General features: G+C 39.7%; 1 protein-coding gene across 1 annotated transcript; it reads right to left on the reverse strand.

Moving 5' to 3' along the window:
• Window positions 1-15,525: 15,525 nt before the first annotated feature.
• LOC101004060 (transmembrane protein 229A) lies at window positions 15,526-17,962 on the reverse strand. Its single transcript, XM_003896535.5, has one exon. The coding sequence runs from the start codon at window positions 17,814-17,816 to the stop codon at window positions 16,674-16,676; it is 1,143 nt and encodes a 380-aa protein (XP_003896584.1). The 5' UTR covers window positions 17,817-17,962; the 3' UTR covers window positions 15,526-16,673.
• Between the last annotated feature and the right edge of the window lie 943 nt (window positions 17,963-18,905).

Here is an 18,905-nt window from a genome sequence, read left to right on the forward strand (position 1 = left end):
AGATTAGAGTGAAATACAGGATAGGTAGAAGATTAGTTGATACATTTAGGGAATGTTTCCCAGAGCATATTGTGTGAGAGACCGAAACATAAGACAAAATGAAAAAAACTCAAGAAATTTTTTCTGTGCTCAAAAAGTTTGGGAAATAGTGTATGCTATATTAAGCTCTTGGAAGCTCACAATGAGCATTAGCTAAGATGATTTCTGGTAAGTTCTACAGTAAGGAAACTTCTTGAATTTTTTAAAATCAGAGTTTCTCAAATTTATTTGGATGTCAAACTTTTTTATTCCCAAGTGCTGATTTAGGGAAAAGCAACAACAGGTTCACAAAAATCCAAGAGGAAAGGAATTAAATCAGTTTTCAACTTAAAAGTTTGTAAGTTAAAAACAATCTTATATACTTGCTTTTTTGGTTTTTAGATGGCAAACACTATCTAACAATCTGGGTAATCCGAAGTTATTTAAAATACCGTTTGTTCTGAAATTCTTTTCTGAATTAATTTTGTTTCAACTGAACTGAATTGAAATATTTTGAATACAAATTGAAGTCAAAATTAAGGAGATCATAGACCTAAGTAAAAATGGTATACTTTCAGTAGCTTTAATGATAATGATTAACTTAAGAAAACATCTTTTTTTTTTCAGTTTTTTATTTTTCAAAATATGGGTTTATGGTTTGAATTAAGTCTCCCTAAAAGGTATGTGGAAATCCTAACCCCCAGTACCTCAGTATGTGACCTTATTTGGGAATGGGATTGTTGTAGATGTAATCAGTTAAGATGAGGTCACACAGGAGTAGAATGAACCCTTAATCTAATATGACTGGTGTGCTTAGATGACGAGGAAAATTTGAACACAGAGTGCCTTAGTCCATTTGAGCTGCAATAATAAAATACCATAAGCTGGGTAACTTATAAACAACAAAAGTTTATTTCTGACACATCTGGAAGCTGGGAGGAACCATATCAAGGCAGATTTGATGTTTGGTGAGGGCTTACTTTCTGGCTGATAGACTATGTCTTTTTGCTGTGTCCTCACGTGGTGGAAGGGATGAACTGGTTCTCTGAGATCTCTTTTATTTGGGCACTAGTTCCAATCATGAGGGCTTTGCTCTCATGACCTAATCACTTCCTAGAGGCCCTACCTCCTAATACTATCACACGGGGGATTAAGATTCCAATATATGAATTTTGTGAGTACACAAACATTCAGCACAGCAACACACAGAGAGAAGATGACCATATGATGAAGAAGGCAGAGATTGGAGTGATACATACACAAACTAAGATACGCCAATGATTGCTGGCAAATACCGGAGGCTAGAGGAGGCAGAAAGGATTCTCCCCTGCAGGCTTTAGAGAGAGCATGGGACTGCTGACACCTAAATTTCAGACTACTAGCCTCTAATAGTGTCAGACAGTAATTTTTGGTGTTTTAAGCCACCCAGTTTGAGTCACTTTTTCTAATAGTCCTGACAAACTAATACATATAGTCTAGAGCTATAGAATTCAATACAGTAACCACTAGCTACATGGGATAACTTCATTTTAAATTGGTTAAAATTAAATATAATTTAATATTTAGCTCCTCAGGTACACTACCTCTATTCCAGCTGTTCAGCTACCACATATGGTTAGTGGACATTGAATAGTGCAAATGACATTTGTCATTACAGAATATTTTGGACAGAAGTGGTATAAAGTTGATTTTCAAATTATCTATCGATATTTAACTGGTTTAGTGAGTGGGCCTATTCAAGAAAGTTTGGTAATGGAAAACAAAGTGGGTTTGTATAAAGCCTTACTCCTTAACTTCAGGCACTTACCTTTTCTCTTTTGAGTTTTGATCTCATTAAACTACGTGGGTGCAGGTTGACCCCTAACAGAATTCCTTATCATTAAGATACCCATATTATCTCAAATATGCAATTTGTGTGGTAAAGTTAAAAATCTGGAATTTATTTATCTTCATAAGGTACCCAAATTAAGGTACCTATATTTCTTCAAATATATAATTTATACACTTTGTGTGGTAAAGTTTAAAAATCTGAAATTTATTTATCTTCATAAAATTCACCTCATTGCTTCCACAGAAAGCTGTCTTCATTTGCTAAGAAAGCCAAGTACCTTTTCATCTGTGTTATCTATTTTATGCCCTGAAAAGCAAAACATTGATAAGCACATTTGGAGTTATGTATAGATCATCTAGAAATACAATTAGGAATTCATGCTTCCAAAATGAAAATAAATACCCTATAAACTTAATGGAAATGTAGTTACCCATTTATGATACACCATTTATAATGCATTGAAAATTGATTTTGTACTCCTGAATATCACTGGTTGAATATTTTAAACTCTCATCTCAAAACATGTTCCATGAAATTAAGGAAATTGGCTCTGAGTATAGTTGCCCTCCAAGGTCTCTGTCTCAACTCTCAGAAAGGCCTGGAGACACAGTGTCTGTGATTAGATGTTTGCAGAGAGTTAATTTTATGAGTAACAAAGTAGACAGACTCAGAAGAAAAAAATAAAAATGGATGGGGGAGGGGGCTGATTTAGCAGTTTGTGTACAAATTCTAAGAAAGGTTAAAATTAGGCATAGACAAAATAGAGCTCCTCCCCAGAGACAATAAAAAAAGCAATGACAATGGGATTATATAACATGGTCCAAGGATAAAACTAAGAGGATGCTCCCTCTTTCCCTTTTTGAATGCTCTTTTCCCCTGCCTAGTGACACAGCCCTGAACTTTCTGAGGGACATATAATGTTGCCAAAAAAGAATGCTGAAATGGAGTGTTATTCCTGTCTCTTACAAACTGTGTGGCAGGGGAAGTCTCAGTGGCTTTATTCATGAGTTGTAGATAATAATAATTATAATAATAATTATATAATATATATTTATATATAATAATATGTATTATATATAATAAATTATATATAATTATATAATAAATTATATATAATATATAATAAATAATAATAATTATTATAATAATAATTATTATTATTATCACACAGGGTCTTGGTTGGAATTAAAAGAAGGAATTAAAAGTGCTATAAAAGGAATTGTGTTCCCTCCAAATTCATATGTTGAAACCCTAACCTTCAATGTGACTGAATGTGGAGATAGGGCCTTCATAGAAGTAATGAAGATTAAAGGAGGCCGTAAGGGCAGGGTTCTGATCTGATAGGATCAGTGTCCTTATAAGGAGAGACACTAAGGAGCTCAATCTTTTTCCACCATGTGAGGACTCAGAGAGAAGGTGACTGTCTGCAAACCAGAAAGAGAGCCTTCACCAGAAACCAACTCTGCTGGACCTTGATCTGGGGCCTCTAGCTTCCAAAACGGTGAGAAAATAAATTGCTGTTGTTTAAGCCACTCAATCTGTGGTATTTTGTTATGGGAGCCTGAGCTGACTAATACAATAAGGAAGGCAATCAAGGTGTTATGTCAGACTTGCTCATTTTTTATTCCTAGAGCATTCCTAGTGTCTGTTTCTGTTATATAGTAGGTGCTCAAGAAATCATTACTGAATAAATGATTGAATGAAAAATACAAAAGTTAGTCATTACTTATGGATTTAAATTCTCTTTGAGTAGAGCTGACTTCAAAAGCTTTCTCTGGATTCTTCATTGGATTGTATAAGATGGGCAGTGTGCAAATTCGGTGAAGTGCTAGCTCCCTACATCTTTTTCCCCTTTCTATTCTAGGTCGCTTTTCCGTCAACGTGGATGTTCAGAGAATGCAGTCTGGTATCCAGACTGCATGAGTCCAAATCCTCACTCTACCCCTATGGCCTTGGGAAACATAGTCAGTTCTCCTGTGTTCCATTTATAGCATATAGAAAAATGGAGATAATAACAGTGCCTACCTCATCAGATTGCTATGAGGATTAATTATGCTTAGAAGACAACTTGTAAACTCTCAATAATGTTAGTAGTTATCAATTATTCTTAAGCATGCTTTAACTGTGAGACTTTATGTCCTTTTTATCTTTTGTATCTTCAACTTCTATACTGGGTTACATTCTTTCCCACTAGCATTTATATTCACACAAATCTCCCGATTTAGGATATAGAAATTCTTCCTTGACTCCACACACATCTTGAGCTATAGGCCCCATCCTTTTTTTTCCGCTATATAATCAAACTTTCAAACAAATCATTTATGCCATTGTCACCATTTTCTCAGTCACACTCCTCAATACATTTCAGTCTAATATTCTCCCATCCCTGCCTGCACTTTGCCTTTCTGAATACCCTGAAATATAATGATCATTGACCTTGGTCTTATTTTAATTTTATGCTGAATTTGATGATACTGAACACAAGCTCCTCCTCCTCCTCTCTTCTTGCTGTGGTCTGCATGTTTGTGTCCTTCAAACTTCATATGTTGAAATCCTAGCCCCCAGTGTGATGGTACTAGGAGGTGGCCTATGGAAGGTGATTAGATCACAAGGGAGAACCCCTCATGAATGAGGTTAGTGCCATTATAAAAGAAGCCTGAGAGAGCTTGCTTGTCTCTTTCACGGTGTGAGGACACAGTGAGAAAGTGCCATCTATAAATCAGGAAATAGGCCTTCACCAGACACCAAATCTGCCAGCGCCTTGATCTTGAAATTTACAGTCTTCAGAGCTAGAAGAATACATTTTTGTTATTTTGTTAAGCTATTCAGTTTGTGGAATTTTGTTACAGTAGCCCATATGGACTAAGATGCTTCCATTGTCAGTGACACTACATTCTCTTGGTCTTGCCCATCCAACTGTATTTATTATTGTATTTCTTGCAGTCTTCTTGTTTTCTCTTACTTTGGGAAATCCTCAAGTTTCTGAGTCAACATTCACTGACATCGAGTCCAGGAGACTCAAAATGTCACTGTGGCCCTCCAAAGTAGAGGCTTATGGAGGTCAGGTGGCCAATAAAGTTTTAGGTCAGGTCTGTCTTACAGTGGGTCCATGGGGTTGCTGAAGACATTCTGTGATTATTTCCCCAGTTCCAGAATGCATAATTGGAATAGACACACTTATTAGGTGGCAGAATCCCCTCACTAGTTCTCTGATCTGTTGAGTAAGTCATTAGAATTGTGTTTATCCAGAAAAATAGTGACTCGAAAACAATTCCATATCCCCGGAGGAATTGCAGAGATTAGTGCCATTATTGAGGACTTGAAAGATGCAGGGTGGTGATTCCCACCACATCCCCATTCAGCTCTTCAGTTTGATCTGTGTTTTTAGAGAATGCCAGTGGATTATCATAAACTTAGCCAAGTGGTGACTTCAATTGCAGCTGCTATACTAGATGTGGTTTTATTGCTTTAGCAAATGAGCACAGCTCCCGATACTTGGTATGTAGCTGTTGATTTGGCAAATGCCGTTTTATCCATACTTGCTGATAAGACACACCAGAAGCAATTTGCTTTAACCTGGCAAGGCCAGCAATATACTTTCACTGCTTTATCTCACGGGTACGTTAACTCTCCAGCATTATGTCATAATTTAGTTGTCAGGGATATTGATTGACTTTCCTTTCTTTGATGGATTTAGATATCACACTAGTCCATTACATTGGTGACCTTTTGCTGATTGGACCTAGGATCAAGAAGTAGTAACTGCTCTAGACTTGTTGGTAAGGCCATTTGTGTGCCTTAGGGTAGAAATTAAAGCTAGCAAAATTTAGGCACCTTCTCCCTCATGAAATTTCTAGGGTTCCGGTGGTGTGGGGCATATTGAGATCACTCTCCTAAGTAAAGAATAAGTTGTTGTATCTGGTCTACAACTCCTACACCAAAAAGAGGCACAACAGCTAGTGACTCCATTTGTATTCCACATGTTCTAGTACGTTATTCTGGCCCATTTACTGAATGACCTAAAAAGCTGCCAGTTTTGAGTGGGGCCCAAGACAGAAGAAGGATTTGCAACAAATACGAGTTGCTGTATAAACTGCTTAACTACTTGGGCCACAATGACATTTTGGGCCTCCTGGACTCAATATCAATGAATGTAGTCTCAGAGACTTGAGGACTTCCCAAAGTACAAGAAAACAGGAAGCCTGCAAGAGATACAGGAATAAATACAATCAGATTGGCGGGAGACTCAGAGATTGTGGTGTCATTGACAACTGCAGATCCAATGGTGTTTGAAATGTCAATGGCAGATAGGGATGCTGTTTGGAGCCTTAAGCAGGCTCCCATAGGTGAATTGTATTGTAGGGCCTTAGGATTTTAGAGAAAATCCCAGCAATTCTCTATGGATAGCTACTTTTTTTTTTTTTTTTTTTTAAGAAATAACTCTTGACCTGCTACTGTGTTATAGTAGATACTGAATGTTTAACCATGGTTCACCAAGTTACCATGTGACCTGAGCTGCCCATCATGAACTGGGTGTTATCTGACCACCAAGTCACAAAGTTGGACATGCAAAGCAACACTCCATTATCAAATGGAAATGATATATATGTGATTGGGCCTGAGCAAGCCCTGAAGGCATAAGTAAGTTATATAAAGTGGCTCAAATGCCCATGTTGCCCACTTCTGCTACACTGCCTCCTCTCTCCCAGCCTGTACCTATGCTTCATGGAGTTTCCCTATAATGAGCTGACAGAGGAAGAGAAAACTTGGACCTGGTTTATAAATGGTTCTGAATGATATGTAGGTACCTCCCCAAAGTGGATGGCTGTACCAATACAGCCCTTATCTGTAAGGACTGTATGAAAGAAAGGACAGTGATGAAAAAGAAATCCTTCCACATAACTTTAAGTAGTGTACTTGGTTGTTCACTGGTTTGGAAGAAGGAATGGTCAGATGTGTAATTATATAACAATTCATGGCTGTGGTCAATGATTTGGCTGGATGGTCAGGGACTTGGAAGGAATATATTTGGAAAATCGGTAACAAGAAAATTTGGGGAATAGGTATGTGAATAAAACCCACTGAAAGGCAAAAAAAATTAAAGATATTTGAGTAGCATGTGAATACACACCAAAGAATGACCTCAGCAGAGGAGAATTTTAATAATTAATGGAATAAGATAACCCACTCTGTGGATGCCAGTAAGCCTCTTTCTCTCACCACCCTGGCATCACCCAGTGGGCTCATGAACAAAGTGTCTATGATGGTAGGAATGGAGGTTATGCAGGAAGTAAGCAATGTAGACTTCCATTCACCAAGGCAGGCCTGGTTACTCCTGCTGCTGAGTACCCAATTTGGCAGCAGCATAGATCAACATTGAGACCCTGGTATAACACCATGCCCCAAAGCAGTCAGCCAGCCAGCTATGGCAGGTTGATTACATTGGGCTGCTTCCATCATGGAAGGGGCAGCATTTTGCCCTTATTGAAATAGATACTCACTCAGGACAGAAATTTGTGTTTCCTGCATGTAATACATCTGTCAAAACTACCATTCTTGTAATTACAGAATGTCTTATCCATTGTCACGGTATTCCTTACAGCATTACTTGTGATCAAGGAACTCACTTCACAGCAAATAAAGTATGACAAAGGATCCATATTCATGGAATTTGCTGGTTTAACCATATTTTCCTCCATCTTGAAACAGCTGGCTTGATAGAATGGTGGAATGGCCTTTTGAAGACTCAATTACAGCACCGGCTAGATGACAATGCCTTACAGAGCTGGGACAAGGTTTAGCATCATATGAATTATGTGAATATTTCATAATATTTCATAGGCAGGATTCTTGGGTCTAAGAATCAAGGGGTGGACCTGGATTACACATGGTGACCCACCAGCAAAGTTTTTGCTTCCTGTTCCCATGACCTTATGCTCCACTGGCCTAGAGGTCTTAGATTCAAAGGGAGAAATGCTTCCTTCAGGAGACACAACAATGATTCTGTTGAACTGGAAGTTAAGACTGCTACTCAGTTACCTTGGATTCCTCATGCCTCTGAATTAATAGGCAAAATAGGGAGTTACTGTGCTAGCTGGGGTGATTTATTCTGACTAACAAGGGGAATTTGGACTGCTGCTTCACAATGGAGGTAAGAAAGAATAGGTCTGGAATACAGGATATCCCTTAGGGAGTCTCTTAGCATTACTATGCCTTGTGATTAAGGTTAGTGGAAAACCACAGCAACTGTCCAGTCCAATCCAGGTCTGTAATGACCCAGACATTTCAGAATGAAGGTTTGGTTTACACCACCAGGTAAAGAACCATGACCAGCTGAAGTATTTGCTGAAGGCAAAGTGAATACAAAATGAATAATGAAAGAAAGTAGTTATGAATACCTGCTGTGCCCACGTAATCAATCACAGAAATGAGAAATATAATTGTCATGAGCATTTTCTTCTTGTTCCATTCAGGAACACACAATGTTGTGTCCTGAATGGAATCCTGGAAAAGGACATTAGGTACAAACTAAGGATTTCTGAATAACGTGCGGGTTCTTGTTAGTAATATAGGCACCTAAATAATAAGAAAAGATTCATACTAATGCAAGATGTTAATGGGCATATAAGAGCTCTGTACCATCATCGCAGTTTTCTTGCAAATCTGAAACTGTTCTAAACAATAAAATCTCTTTTTAAAAATAAAAAGATAAAAATAGCTTTAAACTGAACAAATCAGTCTTTAGAGAAGAGTCACATCATAAAACATACTCTTGCCAACTAGTTCATGTGAACATCAGTTTTTCTTTCTAAATTCATGGTTCAGAAATAATGTTTTTAAGGGTAGCTGGGTTCTCTGACTAGCCTACAAATTTAAAAGTCCACCATGTAGTTAAACTCTCCTAGAGGGTTAACTGAGCTTTTTGCCTGGGGAAAGAAGCTGCTGAGCAGAGGAGGGAAAAATATGAAAAATTAAAAACTTCCTACCTCTTTTTGTAGGCACAAGGTGATTCTTGTATATGCTCTATAAACAAATGTCCTATTGAAATCACATATGCCACCTGGTAGTATTTCTAAGTTCTGCTTCCATTATATCTGACATAAATATTCAGATAAATTCACCAACAAAAAATTTCTGAGCATCTACTCTTAGCTATGTTCTTTGCTAAGTGTTGAGAAAACAGGGAAAATGACATTACATCTAATCACAGGAGAAGAGAGCAGGAAAATAGAAGAAACAAAATAAATGAAGATTAAATTCAATGGTAACTTTTCCCTTCTTCATTCCACTTGCTGTCACTTCTGTCTAACTCACTTTCAGGTCCTAGTCATGCAGTATTGGAATAACAGAGATCCATGTCCACTATCTTTATATGAATGTACAAGTGCGTAAAGAGGACCAGCTGGCTTAATGATAGTTCACTGGAATGAGACTCAGGGTATTTCGAGAAATGAAAATTCAGTTGAAACAGTGGTAGGGTTGAGCTGCAAAAATAGCTAATCATGTGTAATGTTGTTTCCTATTTGCAGAGATGAAATGTCTAGACCAAGTTGGAAATAGCTTTATCATTATACTTTATTACATATTGCTGCAATATTTTGGGATATTTAATTCAGAGTAAGACAATTATGACACACTTGGAAACTTTCTTCAAATCTTTGGTTTTTTGGTTTGTCCATTAACTAAAAACTCTGAAAAATGACTGAGTTACAGATGTGGTCTTATTGTTTGGACCTTTCTAACAATCTAAGCTATAGAACAAAGAAACGCAGTTTCTTGGGAGATCTGAATAAGTACAATGATCTCTGTCATTGGAAGTGATCATGAAGATGATGGATGGACACATGTCCAAGATGATCTAGAAGGAATTACCGTATGGGCTGGGAGTTGAACTAGGTGACCATTGGTTATCTTCTTAAGCTCTAAAGTTCTGTGATTTTAGATTTTTAGTAAGTTGTGGTCTCTTTACTCGTGCATTGAGTAGACACTTCAATAACACTATTATTAAAACTTTTATAGCATGCCCAATAACATCATTACACAAAAAATAAACTCAGAAATTCCGCTGAATAAATATTAACTCAATAAAGTATACATTTGGTATTCTGTCAAACCTAGGGTGTGCAGTGTTTTCTGAACCCAAAATTTACTTCAGAATGCAAATCTTGCATGCTAGAAAGATACAGAATAACATTCACATATTCCAATTATTTTACCCATAGAAAATTAACACATGTGCTCTCTATGGCTATTGGATAGTACCCTTCTCAATTAATCTTCAATTTCTGCCTTAATTATTCTTTTGTTTCTGTTTTGTTTTGTTTGCTGTAAATATCAGCATTATGAGTAAGTGCTATGATGAATTTTATTAAACTCTTGCTTTTAAGTATTTGGAATCTGACTGCTGTCTCTCTTGTACACCAGGGAACTCTTTTATTTATTTTTTCTTCCTGTTCATTCATTGCTACTAATAAAAGGATTAGACTAAAATAGTTCTCCTTCAGAAATGTACAAGAGCCTATTTAATTTTGTTTTTGTCCTAAGTTAGTAGGTAATCAGAACAAAATGATATAAATTTTCTGCATGTTCTCAATACTATTTTCCCACAGTAATGACTTTTCAATATGTGAAGTTTGGAATCTGAGATCCTATAAGGATACTTTTGTTTTCATTATGGATATTAATAATATCCATATATTAATATAATATAGTATAAACATCTGTTGAAATCCCATGAAAAGTGGAGCTAATTTTCTCCTTAATATGGTAAGAACAATTTCTTGGATGGACTGTTGATCCATGGAATCTTTCCCCCTTCTTTGGCTAGCTCCTTGTCTCTGTGATACCTATGGCCTCTCAATTTCTTTCTAGGTACAGGTGTTTAGGTCTGCCAGGGTAAGCTACCAGGAAACTTCACCAGGTGATGTTCTGTAGGTTGACCAGAGCAGTTCGCCAAAGGCTTTTCTTGGCTTGAACCAGGTTGAGACACCAACGACTCAAGCAGAGTGTCTAGAATTTAGTCTTCTAAACCTGCAATCAATGTATTTTTTATTTTCTGAAGTAATGTAATTACCCTAAAAGCTCTCAAAGACTTGCTGCTTAGACTCCATGAATGAAGCATCATTTGAAAAGGTACAATAAAAAAAATAAAGAGATCATAAGTATCATGACAAAAGAATGAAACACTGATTTTTTTTTTTTTTTGATACAGGGTCTCGCTCTGTCACCCAGGCTAGAGTCCATCATAGCTCACTGCAGCCTTAACCTTCTGTGCTCAAGGAATCCTCCCACTTAAGCCTCCTAAGTAGCTGGAACTACAGGCATATGCCACCGAGCCTCACTAATTTTTGATTTTTTTGTGCAGATTGTGTCTCTTTATGTTGCTCAGGCTGGACTCAAACTTCTGGTCTCAAGAGATCCTTCCATCTTAGCTTCCCAAATTGTTGGAATTACAGGCATGAGCCGGTGTGCTTGGCCTAATTTTGTTTTTTTAATGAAGAGAAAAACGTTCCTTAAGAAAAGTTTCATTGTAATAAGTAATCAGGATGAATAGCATATATTAGCTCCGAAAAACTTTGGAAGCCTTCTTACTTCACTGAAAGTGGGGTTTATCAACCAGCTGCCAACAGCTTTCCTCCCATTTAGTCTTTGTGTGAAAAACACAATTAATGCTTTCTTGAGTAGCACAAGCTGAGCTGAGAAACCATCTTTCAGAGGTGTAAATTCTTGCCTTGGGTGGAAGGCTGGATGTTATTAACTTTCACAATTTCTTTCAACATTTGATTTTCCTTAATCATGGTAAAGACATATTATTTATTTTTCTTTGTAGTTGGGAAAGTTGGTTCACGAGACTTTTGCATTTTATAGAATTTTTAAGAGGTAAGATGAAAATTAAACATTTCTGTGTGTTAAGGATCCATGTTTCTCTGTCAGATGTCTGGTAATTTGCTTGACGATTTTTGCAAAGATAATTAAGAAATTAAGGAAACCATTCTCTATGTTTTCTTTACATTAAAAAGAAAAAAGGTCTCCGATAAAAAATTTCTCTATCCACATCACAGGTTAATTTACAATTTGAGCTGCTGGTGGCTGGCTTGAGGCCTCCATGTTAAAAATTAGAATGAGGCTAGTTCTAGTGAATAGAGGTCCACACAGACAATTGCTATCTTTGTTAGGTCCTCCAGTACCAAGCCTAAGAATAGGAAAAAAACTAAAAATACCCTGGAAATGTAACAGAATCATCTTTTGCTGCCATCTTTGACTTCATTATAAGCTGAGCATGTGTTTGATGCATAGGGGTGTGGGAACTATATCCTCTCTTCTTACTTTCCTTCAGTAAAGGAGCTTAGCTCCATTCAGTATTGTTCAAGACAGTATATTTAAAATTAACATAAAAGGTAAAAGATTTTAATGCCTTTTAATATAGGGAAAATTGACTTTATTAAAATGCTTTAAGATACTACAATACAATTACTTATTTATCACTCTAACTGTATTGTGAGTGTAACTTCCTTTCCAAGTATATTGATTTTTTTACGTGTTTTGGAAGTAGGAAACAAACCAAAGTAGTCTATCCAAATTCTCATTCATCATCTTCTTAAACAGAACCAAGTCCATCATGCCAATGGAGACTATTTCAAGAGCAGAAATTTTTTTTATTCAAAGGGGTAGGATTATCCAACGTTTCTTAAACAATGAAAGACAGGTTATATTTTTCTAACCTGTGTTGTGCTGAGCTGAAGCATGAAATATTAAATATTTATAATAAAGTATTTATAGTTAAGTACACGGAATCATTAAAATGTTGGAAATGTTGCAATGGATGATCGATCTTATTGGAGTCCTTGTGTGATACAGGAACTTCTGTATTTACTGTTAACAAGAAAAACTCAAAAGGTTACATTCCTTTTTAGATTCAGAGCTCAAATAGAACTGATTTAAAATTTAAAGTGCTTCTAATAAGACATTTCAGCATTGCATAAGATAAACATGGAGAAAAAAATAAATTACATTTGTTTTATGTATTTCTATTAATAAATTCTTAGACTCTGAGGTATTTACTAGAACTCAGAATAAATATCTCTAAAGATTTAGTTTTAATTTTTGGCTGCTTAGCTCTTAACAATGACATTTATTCTGAGTACTATATTAAATGTGTAGTAATAATTATATATATTTTTCCTAGCTTGTGATATGAGGTATCTTGCATTTTGGCATATTATTTTGATTTTAGAGAAAGGGTCTTGCTCTGTTGCCCAGGCTAGAATGCAGTGGTGTGATCATAGCTCACTGCAGTCCTGTACTCTTAGGCTTAAGGGATTCTCTTGCCTCAGCCTCTGAAGTATCTAGGATTACAGGCATGCGGCACCACATCTGGCTAATTCATTTGCTAATTTTTTGTAGAGACGAGGGCTTGCTCTGTTGTCAGTTTGGTCTCTAACTCTTGATCTCAAGTGATTCTCCTGCCTTGGGTTCCCAAAGCGTTGGGATTGCAGATGTCAGCCACCGTGCCTGGCCTTATTCTTATAAACTCAAGATTATCTGAATTCAAGCAAGGTACTGTATTTCAGAGCATCACTGAAATATAAAGATATATCATCTTCGGATAAGAACTAGGCTGATGTCAGCTATGCATCCTGTTATTAGCTCCCTTGTTACTTAATACCATGGAATAAAAAGGCAGCGTGAAAGTGTTTTTGCCACTTTTTGCCACTATTTGCTACTATTGCCTGGCTTTTATGCAGCTACTCTTGCATCTATAATAGTGGAGGGGAAGAGCAATATGGATTGTAAAATGAACTCCATAGAAGATCCATTGTGGTCAGTAGATCAAGGCATGACAGTACTGATGTTAAGAATGGACCCTGGAGTCCAGTATATGCAGATTCAAATCTAAATGATCAGTAGCTGTATGACTTGGGCAGTTACTTAAGTTATTTGGGTTTGAGTTTTCTTGTCTTCATTTGTAAAAGGAGGGCTGTTAGAGGTTTAAGTGAATATATGTACACATATGTATATATATTGAGATATGCATGATATATATAAACAAATAAAATATATATCTATTCCCTTGATATATATATAGGAATATATGTATTCCCCTAAGATATATACATATATATATTTACATATTTCTTTACACACACACAGACACACACACACACACACACACACACACACCCCTTAGAAGAGTTCCTTGTAGGTGGTAAGTGCTAATTAGATATTAACTATCATCATAATGCCGTCTCATTTCTGTATTTGAATTATTAATTAGTAACATAATTGAATAATCTGATGGTTCCTTCTTTTCCCTGGTTTTTCCTTAAAGGATCAAAGGTTGCAGCAAAATGTCACATTTAAGAAGCTGAGTAAACACAGAATGAGAAGCCCTAAAGCCAGGTGCTAAGTTAATAGACAGGCTAATCACTTCCTGAATATACAAGAACTAGCTCGCTCTTTGTAGAACTAGCAGAGAGATTGCTAACGGGTTTTTGTTTTAGATAGATGGATTGATTTTCCAGGAACAGGCCTGATGACAGCCTTCATAAAAATTGCCTCTCATAGCCTATTGCAAATAAGTATAATCTTATATAAATCAAAGCACTAGTACGTAAGCATCCCAAGGACAGAGATTTTCTCTGTGTTGGTTCACAGCTATATCCACAGAACAAGCCTGATGACAGTCTTCATAAAAATTGCCTCTCATAGCCTATTGCAAATAAGTATAATCTTATATAAATCAAAGCACTAGTACGTAAGCATCCCAAGGACAGAGATTTTGTCTGTGTTGGTTCACAGCTATATCCACAGAGTTAAGGCAAGTGCCTAGCAAATAGTGGAGGCTCAGTAACTATCTCTTAAGTGAACTGAATGAATGAAAACCTTGACTTTTCCTTTAAATCGGATTAACATTAAAAAGCAACACAAAACAGCATGCTTTCCTACTTTCTTGATGGATTTCTGACCCTAAGAATGCTGTTAGGTGAGTAAGAAGGGCTGGAGAACAGCATGTGAAGGGCACAGTGCAAATGTGTACATTTAGCAAGTATTTCAGAAATCTCGGATTTGGTGAAGTATTCGCTGGTGTGATGTCACACTTAACTCAGATTCATGTGTCACATTTGAATTACAAATATTCTGTTCAGCATCTCCCTAACTGGAGTGACTATGCTTATACTTTTTTCTATACAGGGTTTTCATAAATCTTTGATCCATGACCAAGTGTCACAGAGAACTTTTCTTAAGTGAAACTCTCTGCAAACAGTTAGCTTATATTTCAGTTTCTATTTAGCTTTGAGTAAAGTATTTTGGCTAAAATAATGTTTTGCATGGTCCATTTCACAGGTGAGGTTGATTATATAGCATTACTCTTAATTTAGCTTACAACCTCAGATAGTGGTTTAAAATATATAACACTCATAACTATTCTAACTTAATCAAATTTAAATACATATTATTTTCTACCCCTGTAGCAAACATTTTTTAAAAACAGAAAAAAGTCCCTTTTTACAGCATAGGCTAGCTGATAATTTGAATAGAAAGCCACTCATTTCTATACATGAAATTTTCCTGATTGTCTTTGTAATAAAAACTGAGAGGATATTCATCATCCCTGGCTGAGCTGCATTGAATTATACTCTTTTATAAATGTAATAAAACAGCAAACAACATCAAAATACATTATTAATTAGGCATGATTTCTTAAAATGGTTTACATCATCTCATTTAACTTCAGAGCTTGCAGACGTTAATAGTAAGTCACCACAAAGCTACGACTGATTTATAATGCACATTACCACATCAAGCCTGGCCCAAGGACTCTGGGCCCAGAAGGAAAAAGAGCCACGGCAGAAATATGCTGAAAACATATCTGTATTCACAGGAAACAATTAGGCTTAACGTAATTAAAGTGAACATTCAGGTTCATTTTATTCAAAGGTAATGTTCTGCCCTTGAAGTTCCATGTAGAAAAGGGTCCTTGGAGTTAGAATACTGTGGAAGGTGATATAATTTCACTTGGCCCTTGGCTATGTAAGGTAAACATTTTACATTATTGCACAGTAACAAAAATGTACAGCCATAGATAACACAGGATCTGATCAACGTTAACACACCTGGTGTTTAAGGCTTACCCACATTGGAAAGCAATCATTTCCAGGATGGAGATCAAATATCTTAACACAGTGTCACCTGTCTGAGTTACTAGAAAAGATCTCATTTAAAAATCTGTTCATAGAACGTGCTTTCGCATTTTTCAGCCTCTTTTCACTTGTGTGCTAGACGGAGGCACTTTAAGAGCTATTAACTGTAGTTTCAAGAGTACAAGACATTGAGTTTCTTCAGTCATTGGTAAATATGGCAAGGATTTAAAATGAAATTAGATTAAAAAGAAAGTAAACAAATCATTGAATCAGAAAATTTAGCCAAATCTTGTAAAAATCACTGGTCTCTGATTTAAAGATCCCCCCCCCCACCCCGCAAAAAAAATTAGTAGCTATCACTCATCGATGGCCAGATGGGTAAACACTACTACACCATTCTGATGTTAAGGTATAACGGTTTTGCTGTTTGGGCTTGTAAACGTTTTAAAACATTGGCGAATTAAGTACTTTGAATTATGTTTCGAGTAATGTTTCAAAGTATATTATACACGGGTTTCAAATAGAAAAACTAAAAGGTGGAATAAAACATTTTGGAAGATTTAATAAAGTGTATAAAAATTAAAGGACTAAAAAACCCACTTCATTTTAAATGTGTAAAAATAAATCGCATCCATTCGTGGGAATCCAATGACTTTTTCCTTTTCTTTCTTTCTTTTTTGGTTTTAGTTACTTGGTACGTACTGCACCCTCCACAACACGTTGGAAATTAGGTCCTGGTACACACTAAGGAATATCCAGCCAGGTAAATACATCAGGGTGATGAGGCCCATGAAATTGAGCGGGTAGTGAGAATAGTCCCAGGAACAAGCCCCGCATGTGCGGAGTCCCAGACCCCAGGAAAGCTCCCACACGTAGATGAAGAGCACGTAGATGGGCACCCGCTTCCAAGTGCCCCAACCGCGGCTGTAGTGGAGATGGAAGTAGAGTTTTTCCACCACGAAACTGCAGCTGCCATACATAAAGAAGGACCAGAGCGACGTGTGGCCGCTGGTTGTTCCGTCCCCCTGCCCCAGTACGTTGAAGAAGAAGGTGAAGAAGATCTCATCCAGAAAGCCGTGCATTCCGAAGAAAAGAAAGCGGGGTAGGTCGGGCAGCCCCTGGCTGGGGGCTCCCCCGGCGCCCCTGGGGCCACGGGGTCGTCGCCGCCGGACTCCGGTCGCAGTAGGGACCCGGGCGCCCGGAGCGACGGGGAGCGCGCCCCTCCGCTGCTGCTGCTGCTGCTGTTGCTGTTGCTGCTGCCGCCGCCGCCTCTGTCGCCCGTACCGCAAGCGCAGGAAGCGCTTCAGGAACACTTGGCAGTGGTAAAGCGCCAGTACGTACTGCAGCGCCAGGTCCAGCGCCCCTGGCGCCACCGCGCCCCCGGCCCCGCCGCCCAGGCTGAGTAGTAGCGCCTGGCCCGCTAGGGTCTGCAGACCCACGTGGGCCGAGGGGTAGAGGAGGAAATTGAAGACGAAGGCGCTGGGACAGCGCCGCTGCTGCAGGTAGACCTTCTCCAGGGCGAAATGGGTGAGCGAGTGCAGCAGGCAGCTGTAGGGCGAGGAGAAGCCTAGCATCCGCAGGTCCGGGCTGCGGGCGAAGCGCCGGGCCGAGGACACCAGCACGTCCAGGGTGATCCCGTGCATCCCGTAGAAGTAGAGGCGCATCCAGGCGGGCAGCGTGGCGCTCTCAGCCGGCGCTTCAGCAGTGGACAGCAGCTCGGGGCAGCCGGCTGCCGCTTCGCTTCCTGGCCCGCCCGGGGCCCCCGGACGCCGCGCCGCGCCGCCCCTCAGTGCGGGGCCCTCGCTGTCCACGTCGCTCCCCGCCATGGGCTCGGAGGCTGCCCGAACGCCCGAGGCTGCACCGCCGCCGCTGCCGGGTGCGCGGAGCTGCAGGGCCGAGCGGCCGAGCCCCGCGCCGCCTCCTGGCCGCTGCTGGTCCCCGGGGGGCGCGCAGGGAGCTCCGTCCCGGCCGCCGTCCCGCTGCAGCGGGGGCTGGTGCACTCAGGTGACGCGCGGGCCGCCCGACTAGCGGAATCCCCCCGCCGTGGCGCCGCTGCACCCTCCCTTCTAGTCCCGGGCGAGGTGCCACCCGCCCGAGCCCGCTCTAGCTCTCACCCTGCGCGGCCTAACGGGCACCGCGGCCCAGTCAGGGGAGGCGGCGCCGGGGCTGTGAGGGGAAATGCAGAAGCTTGTGCAAGCCCCATCCCCTCCGCTGCTCAGCCCCGCGCCTCCGCCGCAGGCTCTGAGAACGTAACGCGAGCAGCGGCGGCCCTGCCCCCGCCCTGCCAATGCCTGCCTCGACCTCTCTCGCCTTCGCAGGCCGCCCCCATGCGCCTGCCCGCCCGCCCGCCGCACCGAGTCCCACAGGGTCTGCTTGGTAAGGCCTGGCCCTTCTTCCTCCTCGTGCGCCCGCTCAACACAGGGGCTCCGGCCGTGCGTGCGTGGGGCGCTTGCTGGGCGGAGGCACTGAGTGGAGAAATACCTAACAGGTGTGACTGCAAGTTGGTGGGCATTCCCTGCATCGCGGCAATCAGGGCCAGGGCCTGGCTGGCAGAGACGAATGGCCGGGTGCCACGGGCCAGAGGCTGGGCTCAAGACCAAAATATGGTGCTGTATACTTAATGTTCTTATTCAAAGCCAGCTGTGTCCCAGTCATGGAGAATAAACTCAAGACTCCACGCCTGCCCTCCCCTGCGTTACCCTCCATCTAAATTGCTGCCGCGGGGCCTGATCCACTTTTCCAATCTATTTCTTGGCCCATCTTCTTTCCTGGGTTTACTCAAGGCCAAGGACAGAGATTCGACGTCCCCCAGAATTTATAAAATGATTTCAGGCCAGCTGGGTTGGGTTGCGGTGTGGAGAAGAGGAAATGCTTTGTTCTAGCTACTATGGGGTCTCAGGTGGAGAATAGTACCT

This window comes from Papio anubis, unplaced genomic scaffold (genome assembly GCF_008728515.1).
Source record: "Papio anubis isolate 15944 unplaced genomic scaffold, Panubis1.0 scaffold112, whole genome shotgun sequence".
NCBI classification, from domain to species: domain Eukaryota; kingdom Metazoa; phylum Chordata; class Mammalia; order Primates; family Cercopithecidae; genus Papio; species Papio anubis.

Bases quoted from the DNA above. Each gene is read 5' to 3' on its own strand.
- LOC101004060 (XM_003896535.5), bottom strand. From the start codon at position 17,816: ATGGCGGGGAGCGACGTGGACAGCGAGGGCCCCGCACTGAGGGGCGGC.